General features: G+C 45.5%; 1 protein-coding gene across 4 annotated transcripts in view; it reads right to left on the bottom strand.

Annotated features, from left to right (window-relative positions):
* The window catches only part of arhgef7a (Rho guanine nucleotide exchange factor (GEF) 7a), a 33,148-nt gene extending 11,259 nt beyond the window's left edge, over nt 1-21,889 (bottom strand). For 2 of the 4 annotated variants that reach the window (XM_062534502.1, XM_062534503.1), the window contains exons 1-11: nt 21,503-21,888; nt 19,927-20,010; nt 11,742-11,826; nt 11,309-11,442; nt 9,560-9,755; nt 8,865-8,953; nt 6,642-6,736; nt 5,741-5,836; nt 4,103-4,225; nt 511-649; nt 43-102 (exon numbers count right to left, since the gene is read on the bottom strand). In XM_062534502.1, coding sequence (XP_062390486.1) covers nt 43-102; nt 511-649; nt 4,103-4,225; nt 5,741-5,836; nt 6,642-6,736; nt 8,865-8,953; nt 9,560-9,755; nt 11,309-11,442; nt 11,742-11,826; nt 19,927-20,010; nt 21,503-21,667 — 1,266 coding nt within the window. In that variant the 5' untranslated portion in view covers nt 21,668-21,888. Of the gene's footprint in view, nt 1-42; nt 103-510; nt 650-4,102; nt 4,226-5,740; nt 5,837-6,641; nt 6,737-8,864; nt 8,954-9,559; nt 9,756-11,308; nt 11,443-11,741; nt 11,827-19,926; nt 20,011-21,502 lie in introns of all 4 variants that reach the window. The other 2 variants (XM_062534504.1, XM_062534501.1) reach the window with 2 other exon arrangements.
* Between the last annotated feature and the right edge of the window lie 2,548 nt (nt 21,890-24,437).

The following is a 24,437-nucleotide window of genomic DNA, read 5'->3' as shown; positions in this document are numbered from 1 at the left end:
CCAGCACACATATTTCTCCAGAGACAGCGGCAAGCGACTCACCGAGAGGCTTTTGAATGTAGTCATGCACTTCTGAATGTCTGGCCTATCAGGATGACCCTCCTGAGAGAGAGAGAGAGAGAGAGAGAGAGAGAGAGAGAGAGAGAGAGAGAGAGAGAGAGAGAGAGAGAGAGAGAGAGGGCAGGTTAAATCTCAGCACATCACTTGATGAGCCAATTATGTGAAGAGGAGCTCTAGGCTTTCAAGAGCACTCTATAACTCTCAGTGAAGCACACACACACACACACACACACACACATACACTGTCCTACACACACATACACACTAGTCTCCTGGGGGCATACCCACACTCCTGGGGAGACAGACTAAAAGGAAAAAACATGCGTTCCACACACACGTTCAGACACTTTTTCCACTCTTTCTCGTGCGGACATATATACTTTCCTTTCCTTACACTTTCAGCATTCTCTGCCAATCATAGCAATCTCACACACACACACAGACACACACCTCCATGTGCCTCTCGAGCTCCTTGAGCAGGGTGGGGTACTTGTCGAGCCTCATGAAGGGCTTACTCAGGCCTGTGGTCAGGGTGAGGATGCCGGGACTGCTGGCCCCTTTACTCTCCATAAACTCCCCCAGCTCCTCACTGGACACAGAGAGAGGGGGGAGGAGAGAGAAACAAGAGAGAGAGGGAGAGAGGAACGAGAGAGAGAGAGAGAGAGAGAGAGAGAAAGAGAGCGAGAGAGAGAGAGAGGAGAGTTAGTTTAACATATCTTAGATTACTGTCTACCGTACTAATGACAATTACACCACTAAGACACACACCAGTTTAACACGTCTAAATAACTAGTCACGTGTTCAAATCAAAGTAAATCTCCAAATCACACTGAAAGAGATCGCCCATCCTCTGCAATATCACACCGCCCCCAACCCCCAGGCACTTGAGGATGTCATAATAAATATTAATAAAGTTATGATAAGCATATTTAATTACGGGAGGGAGTGAGGGAGAGGGTGTAAGGGGAGGAAAACAGAGAAGGGAGGGGATAGTGAACGATGGAGAGAGAGACAGAGGGAGAAACAGGGAGAGCAAAATATAGAGAGAGTTAGAGAACTGCCAGGAAAAAAAAACAAAAAACATACAGATGAAGAGACCATGAGAGGCTGAAATGGGGGAGAGAGTCAAAGGAAAAGGGGATGAGAGAGAAAAAGTAAGAAAACAAACAACAGGGGAGCGACACCAGGCACGTAACTGAACGGTTCCGTTAGCGACACGTATGCTGCAGTTAATAATCGCTATAATCAATGGAGGTAGCTACACCAGACGCGACAGTGGGGCGTACGTTCCACAAAAATAGACCAGTCTTCTAAAATGGATTTCATGCGTCGCGAACAGAACACGCCTGGTGTAGGTCCCCTGTAAGAGGAAAGATAAGAAGGGCAGTATGAACTAGACAGAAACTACGTAACGTCAATTGGGGGCAACAAAACATAACTAGAAATGCATCTCCAAGGAATTACCAGTGCATGAAAATGGCGAAAATGAAATGTAAAATATAATTAATGTAGTTAACACAAATAATACCAAAAAAAGAGAGATGGGGTAAAACAGAGCGAATGAGGATTTTCATGTTGTGTACTTTACAGTATGTTTTTACTGCAATCTGATTGGCTCCCAGAATCCTGCAATCTGATTGGCTGTTGGAATCCTGCAATCTGATTGGCTCCCGGAATCCTGCAATCTGATTGGCTGTTGGAATCCTGCAATCTGATTGGCTCCCAGAATCCTGCAATCTGATTGGCTGTTGGAATCCTGCAATCTGATTGGCTCCCGGAATCCTGCAATCTGATTGGCTGTTGGAATCCTGCAATCTGATTGGCTCCCAGAATCCTGCAATCTGATTGGCTCCCGGAATCCTGCAATCTGATTGGCTCCCGGAATCCTGCAATCTGATTGGCTGTTGGAATCCTGCAATCTGATTGGCTCCCAGAATCCTGCAATCTGATTGGCTCCCGGAATCCTGCAATCTGATTGGCTCCCGGAATCCTGCAATCTGATTGGCTGTTGGAATCCTGCAATCTGATTGGCTCCCGGAGTCTTGCAATCTGATTGGCTGTTGGAATCCTGCAATCTGATTGGCTGTTGGAATCCTGCAATCTGATTGGCTCCCGGAATCCTGCAATCTGATTGGCTGTTGGAATCCTGCAGTCTGATTGGCTCCCGGAATCCTGCAATCTGATTGGCTGTTGGAATCCTGCAATCTGATTGGCTCCCGGAATCCTGCAATCTGATTGGCTCCCGGAATCCTGCAATCTGATTGGCTCCCGGAATCCTGCAATCTGATTGGCTGCCAGAATCCTGCAATCTGGTTGGCTCCCAGAATCCTGCAATCTGATTGGCTCCCAGAATCCTACAATCTGATTGGCTGTTGAAATGGGAATTGTTGGCCATTCTTCCAGAAGCGCATTTGTGAGGTCACACACTGATGTTGGATGAAAGGACTGGCTCTCAGTTTCTGCTCTAATTCATCTCAACGGTGTTCTATCGGGTTGAGGTCAGCACTCTGTACTGGCCAGTCAAGTTCATCCACACCAAACTCTGAGATCCATGTCTTTATGGACCTTGCTTTGTGCACTGGTGCACAGTCATGTTGGAACAGGAAGGGGCCATACCCGAGCTGGGCTTGGCCCCTTAGTTCCAGTGAAAGGAACTCTGAATGCTATAGTATTTACCAATAGATTTTGGACAATTCCATGCTCCCAACTTTGTGGGAACAGTTTGGATAGCCACTTCCTGTTCCAACATGACTGTGCACCAGTGCACAAAGCAAGGTCCATAAAGACATGGATCTCAGAAAAGACATGGATTCCCAGAAAAGTCACTCATAGCTGTTATAGCTTTAAAGGGTGGACTAATGTCATATTAAACCCTATGGATTAAGAATAGGATGTCACTTAAGTCTAAGAGGAAATTTTAATCGTTTTTTAATTAATAGTTCAAAAAGTATAAAAGTTAAAGTTGAAAAATACATGGCTGAAGTCACATAAGTAAGACCTACACAGCACAGTTTGAATGAAGTTTCTACGTTAAACGGTTGAAGCTGAATTAGACGCACAAAATCCGTTAGAAGAAGAAGAAGAAGAAGATATCGGATGACAGTAGAGTGCATTCTAATAACGAGCACAGTAAACCCTGCCAACTAGTGATGCGCGGTTCAGCCCGTTATCCGCGGATATCCGCGGGTTTATCCGCGGGTCGGGCGGATTTGGGTAGGCCTAGTAGTTTTTTCTAAACATTGCGGGTGGGTCGGGTCAAAAAAGTAAAAATGCACATTTCTCACTTGGGAACTTATTACATATTAGGTGCAACGAATTAGGCTAACATTTTGCATTACAGACTTTCTAAATCGCATGTACAACACAGGAGGTGTGGTCGAGCGCAAAACATAATTTCTCCTAAATTCAGCATCCAATTGCACCATGCGTGACTGACTGAAAAAAGTCAATCGCGCATATGCTATTTTATGGACATATAGCCAATTGATCTGGGATATGGAAGGTTGTGCACAATGCAAGAACACCTTGCTTCTGTCATATGCACGAACAACAGCTGTGATCATGCAACATGTGTTTATGCTTGACAGTGTTTCACGCAAAAGTAGCCTATGAAGTTGCAAGGGGAGATATTAATGGAAAATCGTTATGTCCATGAAGATGATTTAACACTAGCTACGTCTAGGCTGCAGATTCCAATTATGAATGCCGTGGATGAGCGCAGATTGTAAAAATGACCGATCATTTTAACCACTGCTGTCCTCACGTGGGAGAATTAGACTTATTAGGCAACGAAAGACGTTAGGTGCGTTTTTTTCTTCCCTCGGGTCGGGTCGGGTCGGATTTGGGTCACGATTCGAACATATTTTTGCGGGTTGGGCGGGGCGGTTTGGATCTCCTGAAGAGTCGGGTTGGGTGCGGGTTTTAAAAAAAGCCCACCCGCGCAACACTACTGCCAACAGCAACAGTCACTTCCATAAACCCCTCTCAACATCCCTCAGTCCCGCTGCACTGCCCCCTGGGGGTGAACAAGAACACCACGCACCTGTGCTCCATCAGGACGTTGACGGTGGAGGGGTGGTTGGAGCAGTAGCACACGTACAGAGACTTCATCTGGGGGATGAGCTTGAGGAAGAAGCCTCCCACCCTCTGCTGCGTCTCTGGGTGTCTAGCGACGGGGGAGGAAGACAGCCAACAAAATCAATCAATCAATTAATCAATTAAACAATAAATTGATGAAACAGTCAGTCAGACAGGTAGTCGCACTACAGAAGGCATGGAAATGATACAAATGTGCCGTTCCATTTTCCTGTTCATGAGTTTCATCAGGTCCCTTTCCACAGGTGTATGAAATCAAGCACCTTGATTATCAATGCAGACTGCATGGTGCTTGATTAATACACCTGTGGAAAGGGACCTGATGAAACCCATGAATAGCGTGATTTGTGAAGTGTTGAACTAGACGAAGTGGGAGTGACACCTGTTCATTAAACACATTGTCCACTAGATGTCAGTAGTGAGCTGTAACACTCTCAGGGGACTGTGCATAAAAGTGTGGGGAGACTCCGCAGTGCAAAACAGCCACTCCCTGTTCAGCCAGATGATAGCAAAACAAGTTGGGAATGGATTTGCACACCAAAGACCCCATGTCTACCTTTTGTCGTTATGTATGGACATTCTGTCTGGAATGCTCTTTGGAGTTCCCTCTTTAGCTAGCCTGGTCGTACCAAACCCTCGTACTAATATTGTACAGAGGGTCTGGACTACTCCATTCTGAATCGATTTCAGGCAGGAGGCGTGAACTCTGTTGGAATTTGAAATGATGATTTTACCCATTCGCTAACGTTTGGTCGTGACAGCTATAGAGACAACAAGGTCTCACACCCAACTCGTCGAACGAGGACGCATGGGCACCTTCGGCTTCCGATATTGACGCCAGGTGGGCTTAACCATGCGTCCTCGTTCGAGGAGTTGGGTGTGAGCAGAGCCATAGATAGAGAGAGTTGCGACACTCTTTGATGTTGCCGCCACGATCAAAAGTTCCAAAAAAACCTGTGCTGAATGGCTGAATCGCAGGAGGGTGGGATGTACTTCTGATGCTGAAAGGTGTAATCAATTAATTCATTGACTACTAACCAAGAGATTGGCTGTAAACAGTTCCAAAAGCCCCATAACGAGGAAATAGCCTGGAAAAAGCGCTGTCATTTTTTCCTATGGAAGTCTATGGGAGTGTCGCCACTCTGTTTTATCTACCGCTCTGGGTGTGAGACCGTGTAGCAAACGCGCATATGCTCGACGTCATTGTTAACACCTGCCTCCCCCCATCCCCCCCCCCCGTTCACAGATTGATCCAGTGGAATGCATCCCTGAGAAATCGAGTTCAATGGGATCACACCCAGACGTAATGGTGAAGGGAAATGAAAATTGAGCGGAAGCTTACGGAGGGCCATGTCAGGCTACTCTTTAGCCCAACTGACAGGTGGTCCTGCAATTCCCAGAATGCATAAGTGCTGATAAACACATGCACACCCCACTGTAATTCATTTCAGGTAAAAGCACCAGATAAATGAATGGAGGGTAAAGCTTCAAGCATCTTTAGCTATGGGCCTAACGGCTAAGGTGTGTGTCCGTGTGCGTCCGTGTGTGTGTGTGTGCGGCCGTATTTGGGGAGGGCAGGGGTTACCTGGTGATGTCCTCCAGGGACTGGACGAGAGTCTGCTGGAACGTGCTGATCTCCTCCAGATTGCCCAGGATGACGCTGATGTCTGAGCTACTGAGCCTGACCAGGAGGGGATGGAGGGGGAGAGAGAGAGAGAGAGAGAGAGAGAGAAGGAGGGAGAGAGAAAGAAAGAAAGAGAGACAGACAGACAGAGAGAAGCAGACGAGCCAAAAGAAGGAGGGAAGTAAAATCGAGAATGTGGGGGAGACACACAAAGAAAAATAAACATGAGTGGGAGATGGAAAAAGGTTAGACCGACAGACCGACGAAGTGAGTGCATCAGATATTGATTCATATGTCTGATTTATGAGCACATTTAGAGGATGCAGATATGAACAAAGATTAAGGTCGACTCAACCCACACACACACACACACACACACACACACACACACACACTGTTTGAGCAGTGTGGCTGCTAAACCCCCAGCGTGGTTGCTAAACAGGGCACGGTGTGTGAGGACAGTCAATGTTCTCAATTAGACAAACAGAGCAGAAGAAATAAAAAAAGAACACTCTACTCTTCCCTGAAAACAAAAAAAATGTCAACACTAGAGAGAGCAATAAGCTAGAGAACACAAACAGAAGCACCCCCTGCAAAGCTGTTTGTAGCCAAAGATAATCATCCCTGTCGACCTGGTAACTAGGTAAACATTACTGTTACACATATGAAAGGTAAACTGATATCCATACTGCATCCTCCATACTGATAAAGCACACTGAGATCATGTGATCATGTCCCCAATCAAGTGGAATGACGCATAAAACAGGGGGCCATGTGTTGAATCTGTTGGTCTCGATTTTTTTTTTTTCTAAAATAACACAGGTGGAATGTCAAACTGCTGTTTCCATGACAACGAACTCACTTGTCTGTGTTTTGGAGCGAGCGCAGGTAATTGGACAGAAGGTTCTGCAGGTCTTTGGAATATTCCGTCTCGGTCTCTAGAATGTTCTGAAGCACCTGGCAAGGCAGAGAGAAATTCTTGGTTTTATTCGATGTGCTTCCTCAAGGAAAATGAGACCCATTATATGACATTATACCGCATCCCAGCACAGAATGGCTGTCTGGTCACAATATTTCAATACTCCAGACTAGGGGTGTAAAAGTATATATCATGTTCATGTGGAGCCGTTTAGGCACAGGATGTTAGGTTCAATACAGATGTGTACCGAATGTACCAAATGCAGTTTTAAACAGTAATCATCTTTTTAGAGTTCTGAAGTGGCGGACCATATGTCAGTTTAGACAATTAATGCAAAAACACTTTTGCCATCTTTTCAAAATACTATTCCTGCTCATATGTGTTGTCATATGTGCATCAGCAGTATTGTCACAGTACTGTATCGAACTTGAGTACCACTACACCCTTATTCCAGACAAAAAAACACCAGTTGAGAAGTAATCAGGACATGGATGACATAGTGCTACATTGAGGACAAATACTTTTCACAAAAACTACACACCCAGACCACTCCTAACCCAGGCTTATGACATCATGTCTCAGCAAGCTGCATTTTACTCGCACTTACACACACACACAGCATCTGGCCTTACTTCTCAACTTCTCACAGTGTCACCTCTTACTCATAAACACACACACATACACATTCATGCAAACACACAATCACACGTGCACACACACTTCTCGCCCATCTCTGACCTCATATCTCACCATACCACCTTTTACTTACTAACACATCATCCCCCCAACACACACACGCACGCGCACGCACGCACACACACACACACACACGCGCACACCCACACACACGCGCGCACACACACACACACGCACACACTTGTCACCCCAGCCTGTGACCTCACCTCTCCCCTAGCCTATAATTACTCTTGTCCTCCCCTCCCCCTCCATCCATCAGGCAGGCAACGCTAGCCGAGCGCCTACAGGAGTATGACTCCCCTCAACACACACGTCTCGCCTGCTCAGTGATCCGCTCACGCAGAAAGCTGAGGCGAGGGGGCACACACACACACACACGCACACACACGCACGCACACACACACGCACACAAACACACACGCACACAAACACACACGCACACAAACACACACGCACACAAACACACACACAAATGCAGAACCAAGAGACACGCTTATGGAGTCAAAACAAAAGGCGAGTCTGGTAAGGAAGTCAAGCACAGAGACATGCTTGTTCAATGTTGTTGTCTGTGACCAGTCCCACCCCTTCTCAGGTAGTTCCAGTCACAGATAAAGAGAGAAAAGGTCTCTTCCCCCGACCAGGCCGGCGCTCATTCCCTACATACTGAACTCTGGTCTGTGGAAGGTACACGGCTACAACCCAGCTCGCTCAACTACACCACAGAACCCTTTACAAGACAAATATGCAGCCTCTGTTTGCAGCAACAAAAATAGCTCTGGACGTTGACTTAAAGTGGAAGAAACTGAACAAAACAGATTCCCGTGCATTTCTGAACATTATATTTATCTTAATACTTTGAAGTGTTTTAAATATGCATTTTCTTTTTTTCATTTTCTGTCACCGCACAATAATGTCAAACTAATGTGGCTGATAGACAACAGTAACATACCATGGTCAAGAATGCCATGAGACCACGTCTTTCATTCATGTATTCAGCATCAAACCACAGAGGCCTTGTTGTTTCACAACTCAGACTTAACTTCACCTAATCCTTCTACATTACAACAAACAGAGATCCTGAGTTTAGCATAATATACTGCTTTGAATGGGGCGTGGTCTAGGCACACTCTTTGCCTTGTGCAAAGAGTCACTTGCACAAGGCAGCCGCAGAATACGTTTGCTTTCAGTCTAAGAATAAACAAATCGACGTATTACCAGCCCACTCGGCAGTAGACTTCACATCACGACTCAAATAAACAACAGCTTACATTTACACAACAATAGATTCCATTTATATTCCACTCTGAGTACCCAAAGTGCTTTACAGTGAAGGGGGAACTTAACATCCACCACCACACCGTCACCATGTGGTTCATCAGCAAAACAAGCACCAAAAAACCCTCCTTCACACTGCTCTCTTCAGGGATCTCCAGAGAGGGCCCATCATGTTGTCATGTTGTTCTTACTCACCAGGTTGTAGTAGGTCTTGCTGATGGCAGTGGTGTCAAACCCTTTTGGGGGGCTCTTCAGTGTACCAGATTTGGGGGACACAGGCTTCTCTGTTGGGGGAGCAGAGAGAGACTGGGGTTCACCACACATTCATTAACCCAGTCACATCAATATGCCATTTAACACAAATACAGAATTTTTATTGTAGGCCACAAGCCTACTTCAAACGTTCAAAACCTTCTTTGCTCATCATCATCAACCTCACATCACGGTAACAATTGAATCTGCAATAGAGTTAAAAACTCTTGGGCATTTTGGAATAACCGAATTCAATTCTGATTCAAACAGCCACCACTCTCTTCAAAACATCCTAAGCATCAGCAGAACGTATTCAGGCATCCAAAATAGCTTTGGATTCAGCACAGAAACACCAGAGGTAGCAGACACACTCTGCACCCCCAGCTCACAGACTCTCATCCAAGAGACAGCTCACTGGGAGAGGATGTGACGCAGACGCAGACCTCACCTCATCTTCAGCCTTCATGATCTACAGCTCTGAGGCCCGTCTTTCAATTTCCTCTTCCCCTAATCCCAACCCTACTCCCTCTCATTTCCTGTCTCCGTGCTGTCCCATCAAAAACCCTCACTCCCCAACAACAACAACAACAACGACAACGACAACAAAAACAAGACTGGACTTCTGGACTTCCTGTTACCTTTCATCTCACGGACGTAGTTGCTAGGGAACCAGCCGGTCTTGCCGCTGAAGCTGCCCTCCCACCAGCCTCCGTCCTCGGTGCGGAGGACATGGATGATGTCACCCTTGGAGAAGGACAGCTCGTCCTCATTGGTCTGCTGGAAGTTGAAGCGAGCCTTCACCACCAGCTGGGCATTGCTGTTCTCAGTCATGTCCTACGGGCACACAGAGAAAAGGAAGACAGAAAGAAAGACATTAAGAGAGAGACAAAGAGGGAGAGAGACAGATAGGGAGAAGGGGAGACGAGAAAGGGAGACAAGGAGAAGAGAGAGAAACAGACAGATAGAGAAGGGGAGAGAGAGATAGAGGGAGAGTAAGGTAGAGCGTGAGAGAGACTGAATGAGAAATAAAAAAGGGATATAGGGAGGGCTCTGTAGTGGCCTTCAAAAAATCGAGAGGGAACAATTTGTAGGGCGCCAGACTCTCTAGGGGAGCGCCACAGAGGAAAGGATAAGAGGTGATCACCACAGATTCGACACAGCTACTAAAAGAGTTTAGGCTGGTGCCAAACCTGTATGGGCTAGCTACAGGCTTGGATAAAGCACGGGAAGGAACAAGAGCCAATAGGTATTATTCAGTGCATTGGGGAAATGGCAAGTTCAGTTCAGTTGTTGTGACTGGGAAAGTCAGCTGTTCAGTCACTATGAGTGAAGTCAACAATTATGACTATGCTCCTATGAACACTCTAAAATGACTAGCATGATCGTGGCTTTTTTTGTTTTGGTATAACCATGCTCATTAGGGGATCCATCAGGGCTATTTTTACATGGCTCTTTAAACTCCAAAACAATAACAGCTTTGACAGGCAATTCTGGCTTGCCTGCTTGTGTTTTCAAACAGAGCTCCATGTCGTCTGTTCACTTAGCCAACCAGCTCAATATAATGAGATGGCTTCCCGAGCAGTGCCAACACCAGCGTATGACAAACTAACAATCTAAATGTCAAGGGATTTGCCATTCACGTCACATCTTTTTCTTTGAATTCCAATGGTCTTCTTAAGGTGGCACCTGAGGCCGTTTTTGTCATCAACGATTCGAGATGCTACTGGAGTTGTAATGATGACGCAACACTGACAGTAGCACACATACGCAGTGTTCACTTAAGAGTGCACTTAGAGCATCCTGCATCCCTTCCATTTATCAAAACAAAAACACATGAATGATTGGTGTAGCCACAGGACCTTTTTCAACCTTTTTACCTCCGTCCATTTTAAATTACCTCAGGTTCAGATAAGATGGTAGCATGTCTGTACCTTGACTAAATCAAGTTTCTTCTTTGTATGGTATGGTAGAGTTTATGAGCGTAGCATTAAGCTGTGCTCAGAGAATTGTCAGGAGTCTTACAGAAGGTCTAGTTTTCATGCAGTGCACCTGAGGTCCAACAGTAGCTTGGGAATTCTACCCATAAGAACTTTCGTCAAATTTTGGGATTTGCCCTGCAGGTCCGTCAGGCCAAGAGGCTATTGAAGCCCATTTCCAATGTCCCAAAAACACGGATGTGCAAACACAATCCCTAATCCGGCATCCGGCACACAAGACAGGAAGATTTTTCAACTATTTTCCATCACTCGCTCCATCACAGGAAACATTATCTGCTTCAGCAGAACAAACACTCTCACTCACTCCTTTTAAGCACACTGAGGCTTCTGATTCACTGTGTGTGTGTGTGTGTGTGTGTGTGTGTGTGTGTGTGTGTGTGTGTTACTCACCAGGCTCCGGAACTGGTTGTGGAGAGACTTAGAGGATCGTGCCAGGGAGGATTGTGAGGACAGAGACTCAAAGGACTTGATCCGCGGCGTGGAGGAGAGGCGAGAGCCCACAGAGTCACCACCCACACTGATGTCTAGAGAGAGAGAGAGAGAGAGAGAGAGAGAGAGAGATGAAAGAAAATGTGAAAAAGTGTGAGTGACAATGGGGAAGTAAGGGACAGAAAGAGACATTTTCAAAAACAAATCAGACAAAAATGGGAAGCTTGACGAGTAAACAGAGCTGAAACAACACCAACAATGCCTCACTGTCTGAATTTCTAGCACACATGATGCATATGCTTGAAATGGTGACTGTATCTGCAGTATCTCTGGCTTGCGCTTACACACACACACACACACACAAGGGCAAATGTGAAAAGTGATTTTTGTTTACCTGCAGTGACTTTGTTAAGAGCCACCAGAGTGCTGAGGACCTTGGTGAGGTTCTGGCCCTGCAGCAAATCACTGGGCTCGAAGGGCTAGAGAGAGAGAGAGAGAGAGAGAGAGAGAGAGAGAGAGAGAGAGAGAGAGATGGAGAAGAGAGGGAGAAAGAGAGAGAGAGAGAGATGGAAAAGAGAGGGAGAAAGAGAAAAAGGATGAACAGCAGAGTTACACAATGTTTTCCTGCATGCCTCTAAATCCATTAGGAACGGCAGATGAGTCGTCAGTTCAGTTTCCCTCAGCACATCCAGCAGAGAGGGGCACAAGCACATCAACAAACCACACTTCTCCACACACACACACACACACACACACACACACACACACACACACACACACACACACACACACACACACACACACACACACACACACACACACACACACACACACACACACACACACACACACACACACACACACACACACACACACACACACACACACACACACACACACACACACACACACACACACACACACACACACACACACACACACACACACACACACACACACACACACACACACAAAATGTGTGTGGAATTCTTTCCAGTCCCCCATGAGTCCCCCAAAGTAGACGCAGCATGTAACGTAGGTTGTTATGTATTGAAATCAGGTGGCACTGCTACGCATATTTCAGGATGACTGCAAACGCAAATAAACCTAGCTAGATTTGTGGATCTGCGGCGCAGGCTTACTCTCACAGGAATGGTTCTCTGTTAAATCTACCAAATGTATAGGATAGCAACAATGAGAAACAACTCTTTTGAGGGTTTGCTTTTTACCACTCCTCTGGTGAATGCATACAGCTGAATACTGCATTTTGGAAGTTTGCTGTGATACACACTAGCGGCATGTACTGGACTATAGCTAAGGACAGCCTGTGACGGCCATTCATTCATGTCCGTCCTGTATGTTGTAACATATTGAAATGGTCAGAAATGTACACAGACTCATTTTAAACTGTATGTTTTTCTCCCATGCCCGGAGGAAATAAAATATTACGCACGTTCCGCTTTAGTTGACATAATTCCTGAACAATTTTGCTCAGAGCTGAAAATGCAACTACAGTATATTTGACAGGTGGAGGACTGATGTAGGCTGCTAGTGACAAAAAAATAGCTTTCAGTCTGGCACAATCTCTTGGTAAAGCATTAAAATGTGTTTACATTTTCCCGCCTCTCCCTACGGTAGGCCAGTTATAACCAACAGATACGCACAAGATACAGCTTCAATCAAAGAAGTTGCAGCTTTATTTACCGATCAAAAACTCACTAACTTTACTTCAGTCACCAGCACATCTAACTTCTATTAGTTTTGCGAATGCATTTTCTCTCTCCCTCTGCACTTAATGTGCGATAAACGCATAGAGTAAAAAAGGGAGCCTTTAAAAGGAGCCACCCCAATTTTATGACAAAACACTATGCTGTTCTGATGACTCAGTGTTGTTGTGCATGCAGAATTGGCCGATTATCAGCTCTGTCAATCATTGGTGTTGGGCTTAGAAACATTTTCCAGAACAATTGAAATACACTGCGATAATACCGAGAACCGTGGTTATTTTGGTCATCATAATCGTCGTTAAATTTTCTTACCATTACATCTCTAACTGGGTCATGACCAAACACACAACCACACACACACAGTGATGCTACGATACCCTGTAAGGCTCGTTAAGAGGTTCTGTCTGATATTAGTCAGGATCCTACAACCAGGCCATGCACTGGTGCCACCAATGAGTCATGAGCGTTTGCAGCCCGCGCCGTTACTGATGCAGTGTGTGCGCGTGTGTGTGTGTGTGTGTGTGTGTGGAGCAGAGCTGGCATGCTGTTTGATGTTTTACAGTGCACCACATCGGCATTTTCATAACACCGCCTGTCTGTAGGCCTTTTCAGCTCAACAGTGGTACGAGTACAGTGTGAAGGGAAAAGAGAGAGGAGAGAGAGAAAGAGAGGAGAGAGAGAGTTTGTGTCTCCATGCCAAATCCTCACTTTCCACACTAAATCCTCACTAACCATGGTAAATCCCCACCGCACTTGTAAAGCAATCTACGTCATCTAATTTCTGCATGTGTTGCCTTGGTCAAAAGGAGGCAGTTTATTTGTAGCAGCCTGTGCCTGCATGCATTTTCTCTGTGTGGACCTGGCTGTGGTAGAGTTACGTGTGTATGAATGTGGATATGGACGAGGTGGAGTTATGTGTGTATGATTGTGGATATGGATGTGGTGGCAGCTGAGTTACGCGCATGTATGTGTGTGTGCGTGTGTGTGTGTGTGTGTGTGTGGATGTGGATGGGATAGAGTTGCGTGTGCATGGACGTGGAGGTGTGACGTGTGTTGGTGAGTGATCGGGTGGCTTTGCCCTGCACTGTGGCAGTGGCGGCAGTGGCCGTGAGCCAGCCAGGAGCCAGGGACTATGAGATATGGGTTTCCCTTTACTTTCCGCTCTGATTACAGATATGCCCCCAGAGAATGGGGGGGAAGAGTGTGTGTGTGTGTATGTGTGTGTGTATGTGTATGTGTGCGTGTGCGTGTGCGTGTGCGTGTGCGTGTGCGTGTGCGTGTGCGTGTGTGTGTCTGTGTGTGTGGTGCTATATCAGTATCTTTTTGTGACTGTGTCAAAATAAGTCTACATTTGTGTGTGTGGGGTGACGCTTACGACTTTTTGTGAGTCTACATCAGTGAATCAGTGTGCGTGTGTGTGTGTCTGTCTGTGTGTGTGTGTGTGTGTGAGTAAAACAATGCTGCCCCACTTGCGCAAGAACAGCCAGCCAGGTTCATTTCCAGCTGAGGCACCAGACCCAATCACGTCGGTGGAGATAACAATGGCATTTCATCAGCAACCCGACACACGCAATTCATTTGCCCTCCTGCCACAATGACTGGGAACAACCAGACTTAGGATGACTGAGCATGTGTGTGTCATATTTCAGACAATATTTCTCCTATAACTACAATTTACAACTTTCAAACATCCATAAAAATTATATAATGTTACAATTCACACCTCCAAAACAAAACTCTACTGTAAGGTCATGTACGATAGCATCATCATACATCAATATTTAACACTTTCTAATTAGCATGCACACATTTGCAAACATGCAATTGAAGTCTTGCCAGGCACAAAAACACATTCAGTAAACAATGCCTAAGAGGCAAAACTGGCTGTAACGAACATCCTGAAGCCTAATTAGAAATGAATGACTAGCTTGAGTGCTGTAAAGTAGCAATTTGCACAAACAACACTGCTGCTGCTACTGCTGCTACCCTGTAACTGAGTAGAGCAGTAACACAATCGAAATGCTATTGCCAATGCTGCCAATGACGGACCTCTCTACTGGCTTCTGTACAAAAGCAATAGATTACAGGCCTATGCGGATAGGCTATCCTGTACCATAATGCAATAAGACATACTATATGATACTATACTGCTAGTATACTACATAACTAACATCATATACAGAGATATAGCACAATATATTAGAATAGATAGATAGATAGAGATAGATAGATAAATAGATACTTCATTGATCAAATCAAGTATGAAGTGCAACTGACGGAAGGTTCCAGAGCCATGCATGATGGGGCCGCTGCGCTCTTACTTATATAACTTGTCTGCACTGAATCTAGTTGACCGGCTTTAATATTCATGACTGGTAAAAAAAAAATATGAGACTAGCAAAAATTCGCGACTATGCTATGGTGCAAAAAGTGCTACTTGGCCGGGTCAGTATTCATCTCAACCCACACTCACACTGTAAAACAGAAGAGTGTCAATCATATGGAGCAGACAAACACACCGCCTTCACAACCTAACTGAGCCACGAGGTGAGGTCTCTGGTGATTCCAACCTCCCAAAGTGTAAAAGTGACTCTCGCACTCCATACTCAAACACACACACCATTAAAATAGAATGACTGCACTCCTCTCCTCATACTCCAGCTTATCCACAAGCCACGGCCTGTTTTTCTTGCCCAAGTTCCATCCTGATCAGTTTCTCTACGTCTGCCAGACCTGGCGAGGAATCACTAAGACAAGCAGAAACTCAGCTCAGCTGTCCACTGCCTCATGCGTAAATAAGAACGAGTCCAGACAAAAGCTACATTTTCACTGCAAAGACCTCAATCAGCCTTTCAAAAGAAGATTCCTACTAAATGACACACACAAGTTATCAAATGCGTACACAAGAGTCATCGTGGATGAATCCCCAGAGAGGACTGAATGTACAAGTTCATTATTGAAGCACATGAAGCAGTAAGCACAGCACAGGAAAGATACATGACTCTTCACTCAGGCACTAGCAGGGGTCATGCACAGACATTCATCTGCATCCGAACTAGAACACTAGGACTAGGAGGGGTCGTCTGCACCCCAACACTAGGAAGGGTCATACACAGATATTCATATGCATCCTAACTAGAACAGTAGGACTAGGAGGGGTCGTCTGCACCCCAACACTAGGAAGGGTCATACACAGATATTCATATGCATCCTAACTAGAACAGTAGGACTAGGAGGGGTCGTCTGCACCCCAACACTAGGAAGGGTCATACACAGATATTCATATGCATCCTAACTAGAACAGTAGGACAAGGAAGGGTCATCTGCACCCCCAACGCTAGGAAGGGTCATCTGCACCACAACACTAGGAAGGGTCATACACAGACATTCATCTGCATCCTAACTAGAACACTAGGACTAGGAGGGGTCGTCTGCACCCCAACGCTAGAAAGGGTCATACACAGATTTTCATATGCATCCTAACTAGAACACTAGGCTAGGAAGGGTCATCTGCACCAGACCTGACTGCACTGCAGTCTCACTAGAGACATCATGGTCGTCATGCTAAACCAGCAAAGACGGAGCCCTCTAGGCCACCGGTCCACACCGCACAAAGGGAAGCTTGTCTGGGCATCACCCAGCTGGGGCCCAAGCACTGCCAGCCCAGCCCAGCCCAGCCCTGGGCTGCAGTGCAGCACACACCAGCTCTCTATAGAGGGACTGAGGAGAGGAGGAGGAGGAGGAGGAGGAAGGAGAGAGAGAGAGAGAGAAGAAAGACAGAGTCAGACAGAGAGAGTGCAAGCGGGTCAGATGAAGACAGACAGAGAAATAGAGACACAAATATAGAGACAAAGCCATACAGAGGCACAGATATAAAGAGAGGGCAAGAGAGGAGGAGAAAGCAGCAAGAGGTAAAGAAAATATGGAGTCAGCAGATGAGTGAGAGAATAAAAAGACAGACAGGCAGACTGATATAGAGTGAGAGAGAGAAAGAGTGAGTGAGAGAGAGAGAAAGCGTGAGAGAGATAGAGAGAGAAGCACAGCCTGAGGTGCTACAGGAACAAGGAGCTAGAGGGTTCTGAACAAGAGATATTTCTGAACTCTAGATCTTATCTCAATCAGACTCAGCTGGAAGACTTGGGGGTCCTGTCTGAAACCCTAAACAAGACTAGTGAAATGGGGATGCAATGCATGACCGCCTCAAGCACACTCCAACACACCCCAACAATCCACACTTATCACAAACCATCAGACAACACTTCCTTATTGTTTGACGGCAAATTCCACAGCCAGAGCAGATCCTACTAAGCAAAAGCAGGTGGTGTGTTTGTGTGTGTGTGTGTGTGTGTGTGTGTGTGTGTGTGTGTGTGTGTGTGTGTGGTGGGGGATATCTACCATCTCTGCTTATCTGAGAGGCTGAAGAATGTGGTGCTGGATCTGCTTTAAGATCATCATGGGCCCCAGTTAAGGCCACATACCTCCCGAGGACAGCATGATTGGAGGGGCCAATGCCCACTGACCTGAATGGAAGAACATGGCCAATCCCTCACCACTGACAGGGCAATCCCCATCGTTTGAGGACAGTAGCAAGACTAAGAGGAGGACTATGGGACAGATCAGAGCCTAAGCACGCATGCTTGTCGGATCAGAACCAAGTACCAAGACCCATGCACACACAAGAGTCAGCAGCTAACTCTGTAGCCTTGTACCTTGACTGGCAAGAGTTTGGAGGCAGCCAGTGAAACCAGCGTTGTGTTGACCGCGGGACTTAGCCGTGCACTATAGCACTAGGACTCGAACCCACAAACCGCAGCACCTCGAATCGGTAGTCGTGCGAGCGGCCCCTAGCCTTCTCACTAGCACTACTCTTCTGGCGTCGGGAGGGAGATTTACACAACGCACACATACTGCACCGCTATGCACCAGCTATCTACGGTTACAGGTTAATGCAAGGAATGCAATAGTTACACTGTAAGATTAACAACATCTCATAATGCTGCGTATGTGTGTGCTGTGACTCTGTTGTCTACGTCTCTCCTGCCGAGGGTGAAATCTAATGAAGCAATTTGGCCTATGGAGGCAAGCGAGGCACACTAACATCTAAACACCAAATTACCTGATTGAATTCCCGCGAGCCCTCAGGCTCTGAGTACATATTCACAGAAGCGCTGAATCACCCAGTCCCTATTAAACCATAAAAAGCCTGGCGGGACACCTCCTAATTGCTGTTGATAGCACCTAATTTGATATTTTGGGACTGAAATATAAACGAGAAAGAAAGAGAGAGAGACAGAGAGAAGGAGGAAGAGAAAAGGAAAGAGCCTGGATGGTAGGCAACATCACAAGGTGATAAGATATGTCCAACTCCTCCACTCTCCTCAAGATCCTCAAAGATGTGAAGATGGTTTATGTTTTCTCCACAAGACAAATAAATTACCTCCTATTTAACCCCTCCTGAAGGTTTTTTTTAAATTATTATTTATATTACAATTACATTATCATAATATTGTACAATTGACGGTCCAACACAGACCAAACAAAATTGCTATAGGTCACCGACAAAAACAAACCAAACCTAACATCACAACGAGGGCAGAAGAGAGGAAGATTTCAGTGGTAGTAAAATAACAACATAAAAAGCCTTTGTACCAGAGCTGGGTAAGAAGACCCCCGTGCCCTGACGCTATACGAAGCCGAGTCCATCTGGGTTAGGGGCTCACCCTCCTCTGTGCTACAGGGACCCCCAAACAAACATTAAACCACCAAGCCCATCTGCCACATAATGGATGCGCATAATGCACGGCTGCCTGGCCCTTTGTGCCTCACCTTCCACACGCAGCCTGTTTCCTTATGCCTACTGGGCAATCCTTCATATCAAGACTATGACTGTGGTGTTTTGTCATATCTGGCTCCAGTGTGACTCACCTCTGAGTAAAAAGTCTTGTCTTGAAGGGAAAAGTTTTGCTTTAACAGCAACATGCTTACTCACTAAGCTTACTAATTAAAAATAATTCTCTTCAAAAAGTAGTGTCTACGTTTTATATCAAATCCCAAGCTATAAGAAGCGTTTAGAATTCTGACTTTGCAATTATAACTTTACGCTATTAATTATTTTTGAGGAATGCACTTAAGCTTAGTTCATATAGATGCACTGAGACACTGAGTGTTTGTCAACAAACATACAAAATAGTTGTGTTGTGTTGCCTTGAGTGAAATTTGGTGACTCAAATGCTAGAGCCAAAAAAATCCTCAGCCCAACAGTTTGACGACCACCTTCACTGACATTTTCAGCAAAGCAAATCCAGAGTAAATGAAGCGATAATCTTTGCTTGCGGCAAAAGTAATGACTAGTTACTGTGCTAAGCTTGGGCAGAGGCCAGTTGGGAGAAGACACTACAATGCCACGCGTAAATACACAGAAGACGGTTTTAGGATAACGTATTCTCCTCGGCAACATAGAATACGACCGTGATAGTAGAATAAAAAGGCAACCTAAAAGCTACATAATGTTACAATGTGTTCTTAATTGTTGCAACTGTTGAGGCAAATATCACGATGGTGTTAGTTTTAAAGGCTGGCTGATCACTGACAAAACAGGGCTTTCTTTCAGATAGCTACATGAGACTGCACTCGGACCAATTCAGCCTCCCACGGGCAGTCTTCATCCCATGTCCCCTTTGTTGATTGTTTGCTTGCTATCCAGCATTACCAGTATAGTCTGCACTGCTCTATCCCTGAAAGACACAAGCTGCTGGAAATCATAATTATCACACAGGCGGAATTTGTGTCAAATCAATTAACCAAACCAAAACACACACACACACACACACACACACACATATAATAACTTACCTCGACCCGAAACGCGGTGCAGCCTTTGAGAAACTCCTTGATGTTGTTCAAGCACTCGTTGTCGTTCTTAGGTTCCTGGTAAATCTAGATTTGAAGTAAAATAGCAATTTTTCAGCACAATTTCAAGTTAGACGCGGGTGTGCTTTATCCCTAACCTCGATAACCATTCAACAAAAAAGAGGACGTGAGCCGAGTAGACTTGGACGTAACGTCCCTCGCCTTTCCAACATCTCTTGCACTCAACAGTCCCACGAACAAATCCCGTCTTAGGGAAGTGAGGGGTAGAGGAGGGGAAATGACGTTTTCGAAAAAGACACCACAGAATGGCACTGCTTTACTGAGGGGACACTGGAAAGGCGGGATAGATGAATTCTTATTTCTACAATCTACAATATGAAGTCAACAGTGGTGGAGAGACGACTTAAAATACTGAAGAGAAGTACAAAATCTGAATCTGTGAAAGATCACATTTTCTATATAGGCTACTTCTGTCTTTGTATATGGACTGTGCAGTAGCATGCAGTATGGGTTGGTCTCTGGAGTTAAATTATTCGATTCTGGTTAATCTCAAAATATATACACAAACATTTTATCAGTTGCACAGTTTTTGTCCAATGTTGGCCAAACTGGATTGTCTTAGATACCGGTGGTGCTAAAGGTCTGCTGCCCATCATTTCAGCCACATAGGCTATCCTCCCATTTGCCCTTGCCCAAAATAACTATTTGTTCAGGTATCTTTTTGGGTAGCCAGCTGGTATTACACTACGTGAAACTTGACTGACTGAGAGACCAACTGTGTGCACAATCGTAGGGGCAAACAATGGTGTGTATCATATAGTGAAGTCGAAGAAACCAAACCGACCCCTAAAACTCTGCCCTGTTTCTTTAAATGTGGAAAGGGTCCTTTGTGCTGTCTTTTTTGCAGTCAATGGCGGCCCACGCTTGTAGCCTATGTGAAATGAATCTGTAGCATCCGTTAATCTGTTACAGATGTAGGTTACATTCATGCAAACCACTCCGAAAACCCATGTAATGCGATTTGCAAGGGATTCGCCCCTGGCAGAACAGGTTACGCTATGTCCAAACAGATAGGCTCGCAAATAATTGTCTATATGGAATATAATCGTGGACTACACGAGCACACGCTAAAATTCACTGTAGGATATGAAACGATAAAAGACTTTCCCCTATAATCCTATATGTGTCTGTTGGCTACAACAAGTATCCCCTCCTCTGTGGTTTCCCGCAACAGACCGATATTTACGCGCGGCTCTGAAAAAGGCTCGCGCTCAACACCTTGGCGCATATTGAGCTAGCCATAATGCGGGGGTAATGTGTTGACTGTGTGTGCTGCTGTCTTCTGTTGTTTATATCGGATAATAACCAATGTGGTTGTGACCTACAAAAATATCTAGGCTATTTCATGAGCCAGTGGACTGAGAGAGGCAGGATATTATTCAGGCATTATGCCGCGGACACAGAAAGCGGCTGTTTGGATAAACACACACATACACACACATATATACAGAATGAGCGGGGCCAATGCGGCAGGATGAGCCCGAAATCATGTCCTTACTTTCTCTGTAGTGCCTGGACGCAGTCGCTCCAGCAGTCTGCATAACACCACCCCATCTTTTAACGATGTCTGCAAAAAACCTTCGGGGTCCGAAATGGTCTTTTTCGGCGATTCCAGCACGCCGAGGGTGATGAGCCATGTCACCGTCTGTTCAGCCGGATTCATGGCCACATTGACGACGAAGCCTCAACCAGCGGTGCGTCGCTAATAAAAAAAAATCCTACCCCTAATGAAAATCAGCCGTTCGTCAAAATAAAACCATCTCCTCGTTAGGTAAGCTATGTACAGGGCGCAAAGGCAAATAAACACTCCCTTGCTTTCTATGGAGGCAGATGACGCCTCTTTCCTAGTAATGAGCCAGCCAGGGTCTATTCTCCTCCGATTTTTTTTCTAACCCACTGGCAAGCTGTCAAACGCCTTCCCCTGGAACATAACAACCTGCAGCAGCCGCCACTCTACATCTTCCGCCAGATGACATCACGCGTTCAGACAGGTCCATTTGTCTGTCCGGCCAGAGTGAACCACAGGAAGTATTTTGCTTGCTATATTGATACAACCTACATAAGTTTTTGAATGGTATACGGACACAGCCTGCCATTGGAAGGACGAAGGAAGAGTTTTGAATAGGGGTGAACAGGGAAATCCATAATGCGGTCAATCAGTAGGCCTAGGCTATATGTTAATTTCGGATCAAATCTCTCAGAGAACATGTCTATGTGTGACGTTTTTATGGTTGTAGTCAATATGCCGAACTCCATTTTCATATAACCAAATAACAAATGATGTAGCCTACAATCATCATCTGTGCCATGCTTAAGCCCGTGATTTTTATTAGCTGCTCTTCATCTCAACTTTGTTTATAAACATGTATTCACTCATTTGGGAGGGTTATCATCAAACATTGGATATTCTGCCACACATTTCACATTTATATTTGTGATATTCCCGATGTCGCGTTTCAGACAGTGTCCAGAAGGTGGCAGTCGTTTGCCTTGTAGTCTGTTCTATTCGCTTCTCCGCGATGGCTGCCTCCCATACTTGACCCTGCGTGGCCTGCGGCAAACTAGCAGCCTATCCTCCTGTTGGTTGTTTTCTTCGACATGTGTTTTTTCTCCTTTTCCTTGCAAACATTTGCAGTTCCAGGAGGAGGTGTAGGCTATCTCCAACTGCAATTTCACTGGACACTGGGCCAGTGTTTTAGGCTGAGTGTTTGCTTTAGGCTGAGTGATGATTGATATGACAGATAGTTTCCTTACTTAACGATTTGATTCTGATTCTGGTCACATTATTTTTTCTGTAAATGGCTGACCCATTGAGAGTCTTTTCGACACTCCATGTCCCAGTCCAATAACAGTGATCAGTATGTACTGTTGTGACGCACAACACTGAACAAAGGTCTGGTCTTAATTATCTCTCCAAAGACGAAGCTGGTTAATAAAAAAAAAGGACAGATAACCTACGCAACTGCAATCTAAATCAAACAAATGCCATCTGGAGTTGGAGAAATCCCCTAAAGGCTTCTTTCCTGTCCTGTGGTGTTTGTGGCAGGCTTTGCTGTTTTCCCATACTTTTCTATTATCAGTGCTCCGATGACTTAGTGTGTCCTTGTTGTGACCTTGTTGTTTTCATAGCATAATACAGTGCAATTGGAAATGGCAAGGGAGAGATGCATTGGGCATGTACTGATTGTATGGTGTGTGTGAGAGAGAGAGAGACAGGGAGAGAAAGGAAGAGGGAGTGTGTGGTGTGTGTGAGTAAGAGAAAGACAGAGCGTAGTGAATGTGCGTGTGTGCGTGTGTGTGTGTGTGTGTGTGCATGCATGCGTACATTTGTTTGTTAACACCCCCTCCTCCCACTCCCCTGTAAGTTAACCCTGTGGGCCCACCTGGAGGAATCTGCCCTGCTGGTAACCATGGAGATGGAGGGATGTCTGTTGGTTGGCGTGGAGAGAGGCACGCTGCCATCGCGCAGGTGAGCATCGGAGGGGCTGGAGACGGAGTCCTCAAAGGCCCCTCTAAGGGACGGCCTGGTCTCCGAGGATCCGCTGTAACCAAGGGTGCCCCCTCTGGGACTTCCCAATACTCTGCTCTCTCTCTCTCTCTTGATCTGGCCTCTCCCATCTCACCCCTCTCTGCTGCCTTCATGGTTTTCACTCTCTCACACTCTATTTCTAAACTGTGCTTTGGAAAGGTACAAAACATCAAACATGATAATTATACCTTTAGTCAGTGACCTCTGCAGGTGCAGTCAGGGGTTGTGCAGGAATTCACATTTGTTGTGTGCTTGTGTTTGTATTTAGATTTATTAGCAGACACTTTTGTGCAAAGAAAAACGGATATTATATTTTAACCAAGGACCAGACGAAACACACTAGAGAGGTAGCTTACTCCTCCCTTCTGTATTCCCAGAGAAATTCCACGCAGGGTTTTTGTTCTTGTATGGGGGGAGAGGCTGCCCCCACTTTTGTTTGTGTCCAGTGTTCAGAGCCTGGGCTGCCTACAGAGACTGTGTGTTAGGCTACTTTCATTTTCATTGGGTTCACACATTTCTCACGCCTGTTGCAAAACATTTGATACAGATGCCATTCAAAGACATCAAACTATTGGTTTCCCTATGCTGAAGAAAAGGAAAACATCTATTCACAGGTGAGATTCTGTGTAGACCTGCGTGTTAGTTGTTTTGACAATGGGTTGTCAGAGTTCACGCAAGCATTGCAGCAATCGAGAAAAAACTGCAGTACGGATTTCAATGTGACCTGGTCAATTTAGTCATCATTTAAGATAGGATGACTATGGCTATTTCTTTGAAACGGAATGAACTTTCGCCCATTCTCGTCGAAAGCAGGATGAGCCTGGACTAGTAGTTCATGAAGTGTCATAATGTTGAAGGTCGTTAAAGTTCATATGTGTGTGGGAAATGGAAAAGTTTAAATGAG

The sequence above is a fragment of the Sardina pilchardus genome, chromosome 4, assembly GCF_963854185.1.
Source record: "Sardina pilchardus chromosome 4, fSarPil1.1, whole genome shotgun sequence".
In the NCBI taxonomy this organism is placed as follows: Eukaryota; Metazoa; Chordata; class Actinopteri; order Clupeiformes; family Clupeidae; genus Sardina; species Sardina pilchardus.
Note: the sequence above shows the minus strand (reverse complement) of the source record. Positions and strands in the feature narration are given on the sequence as shown.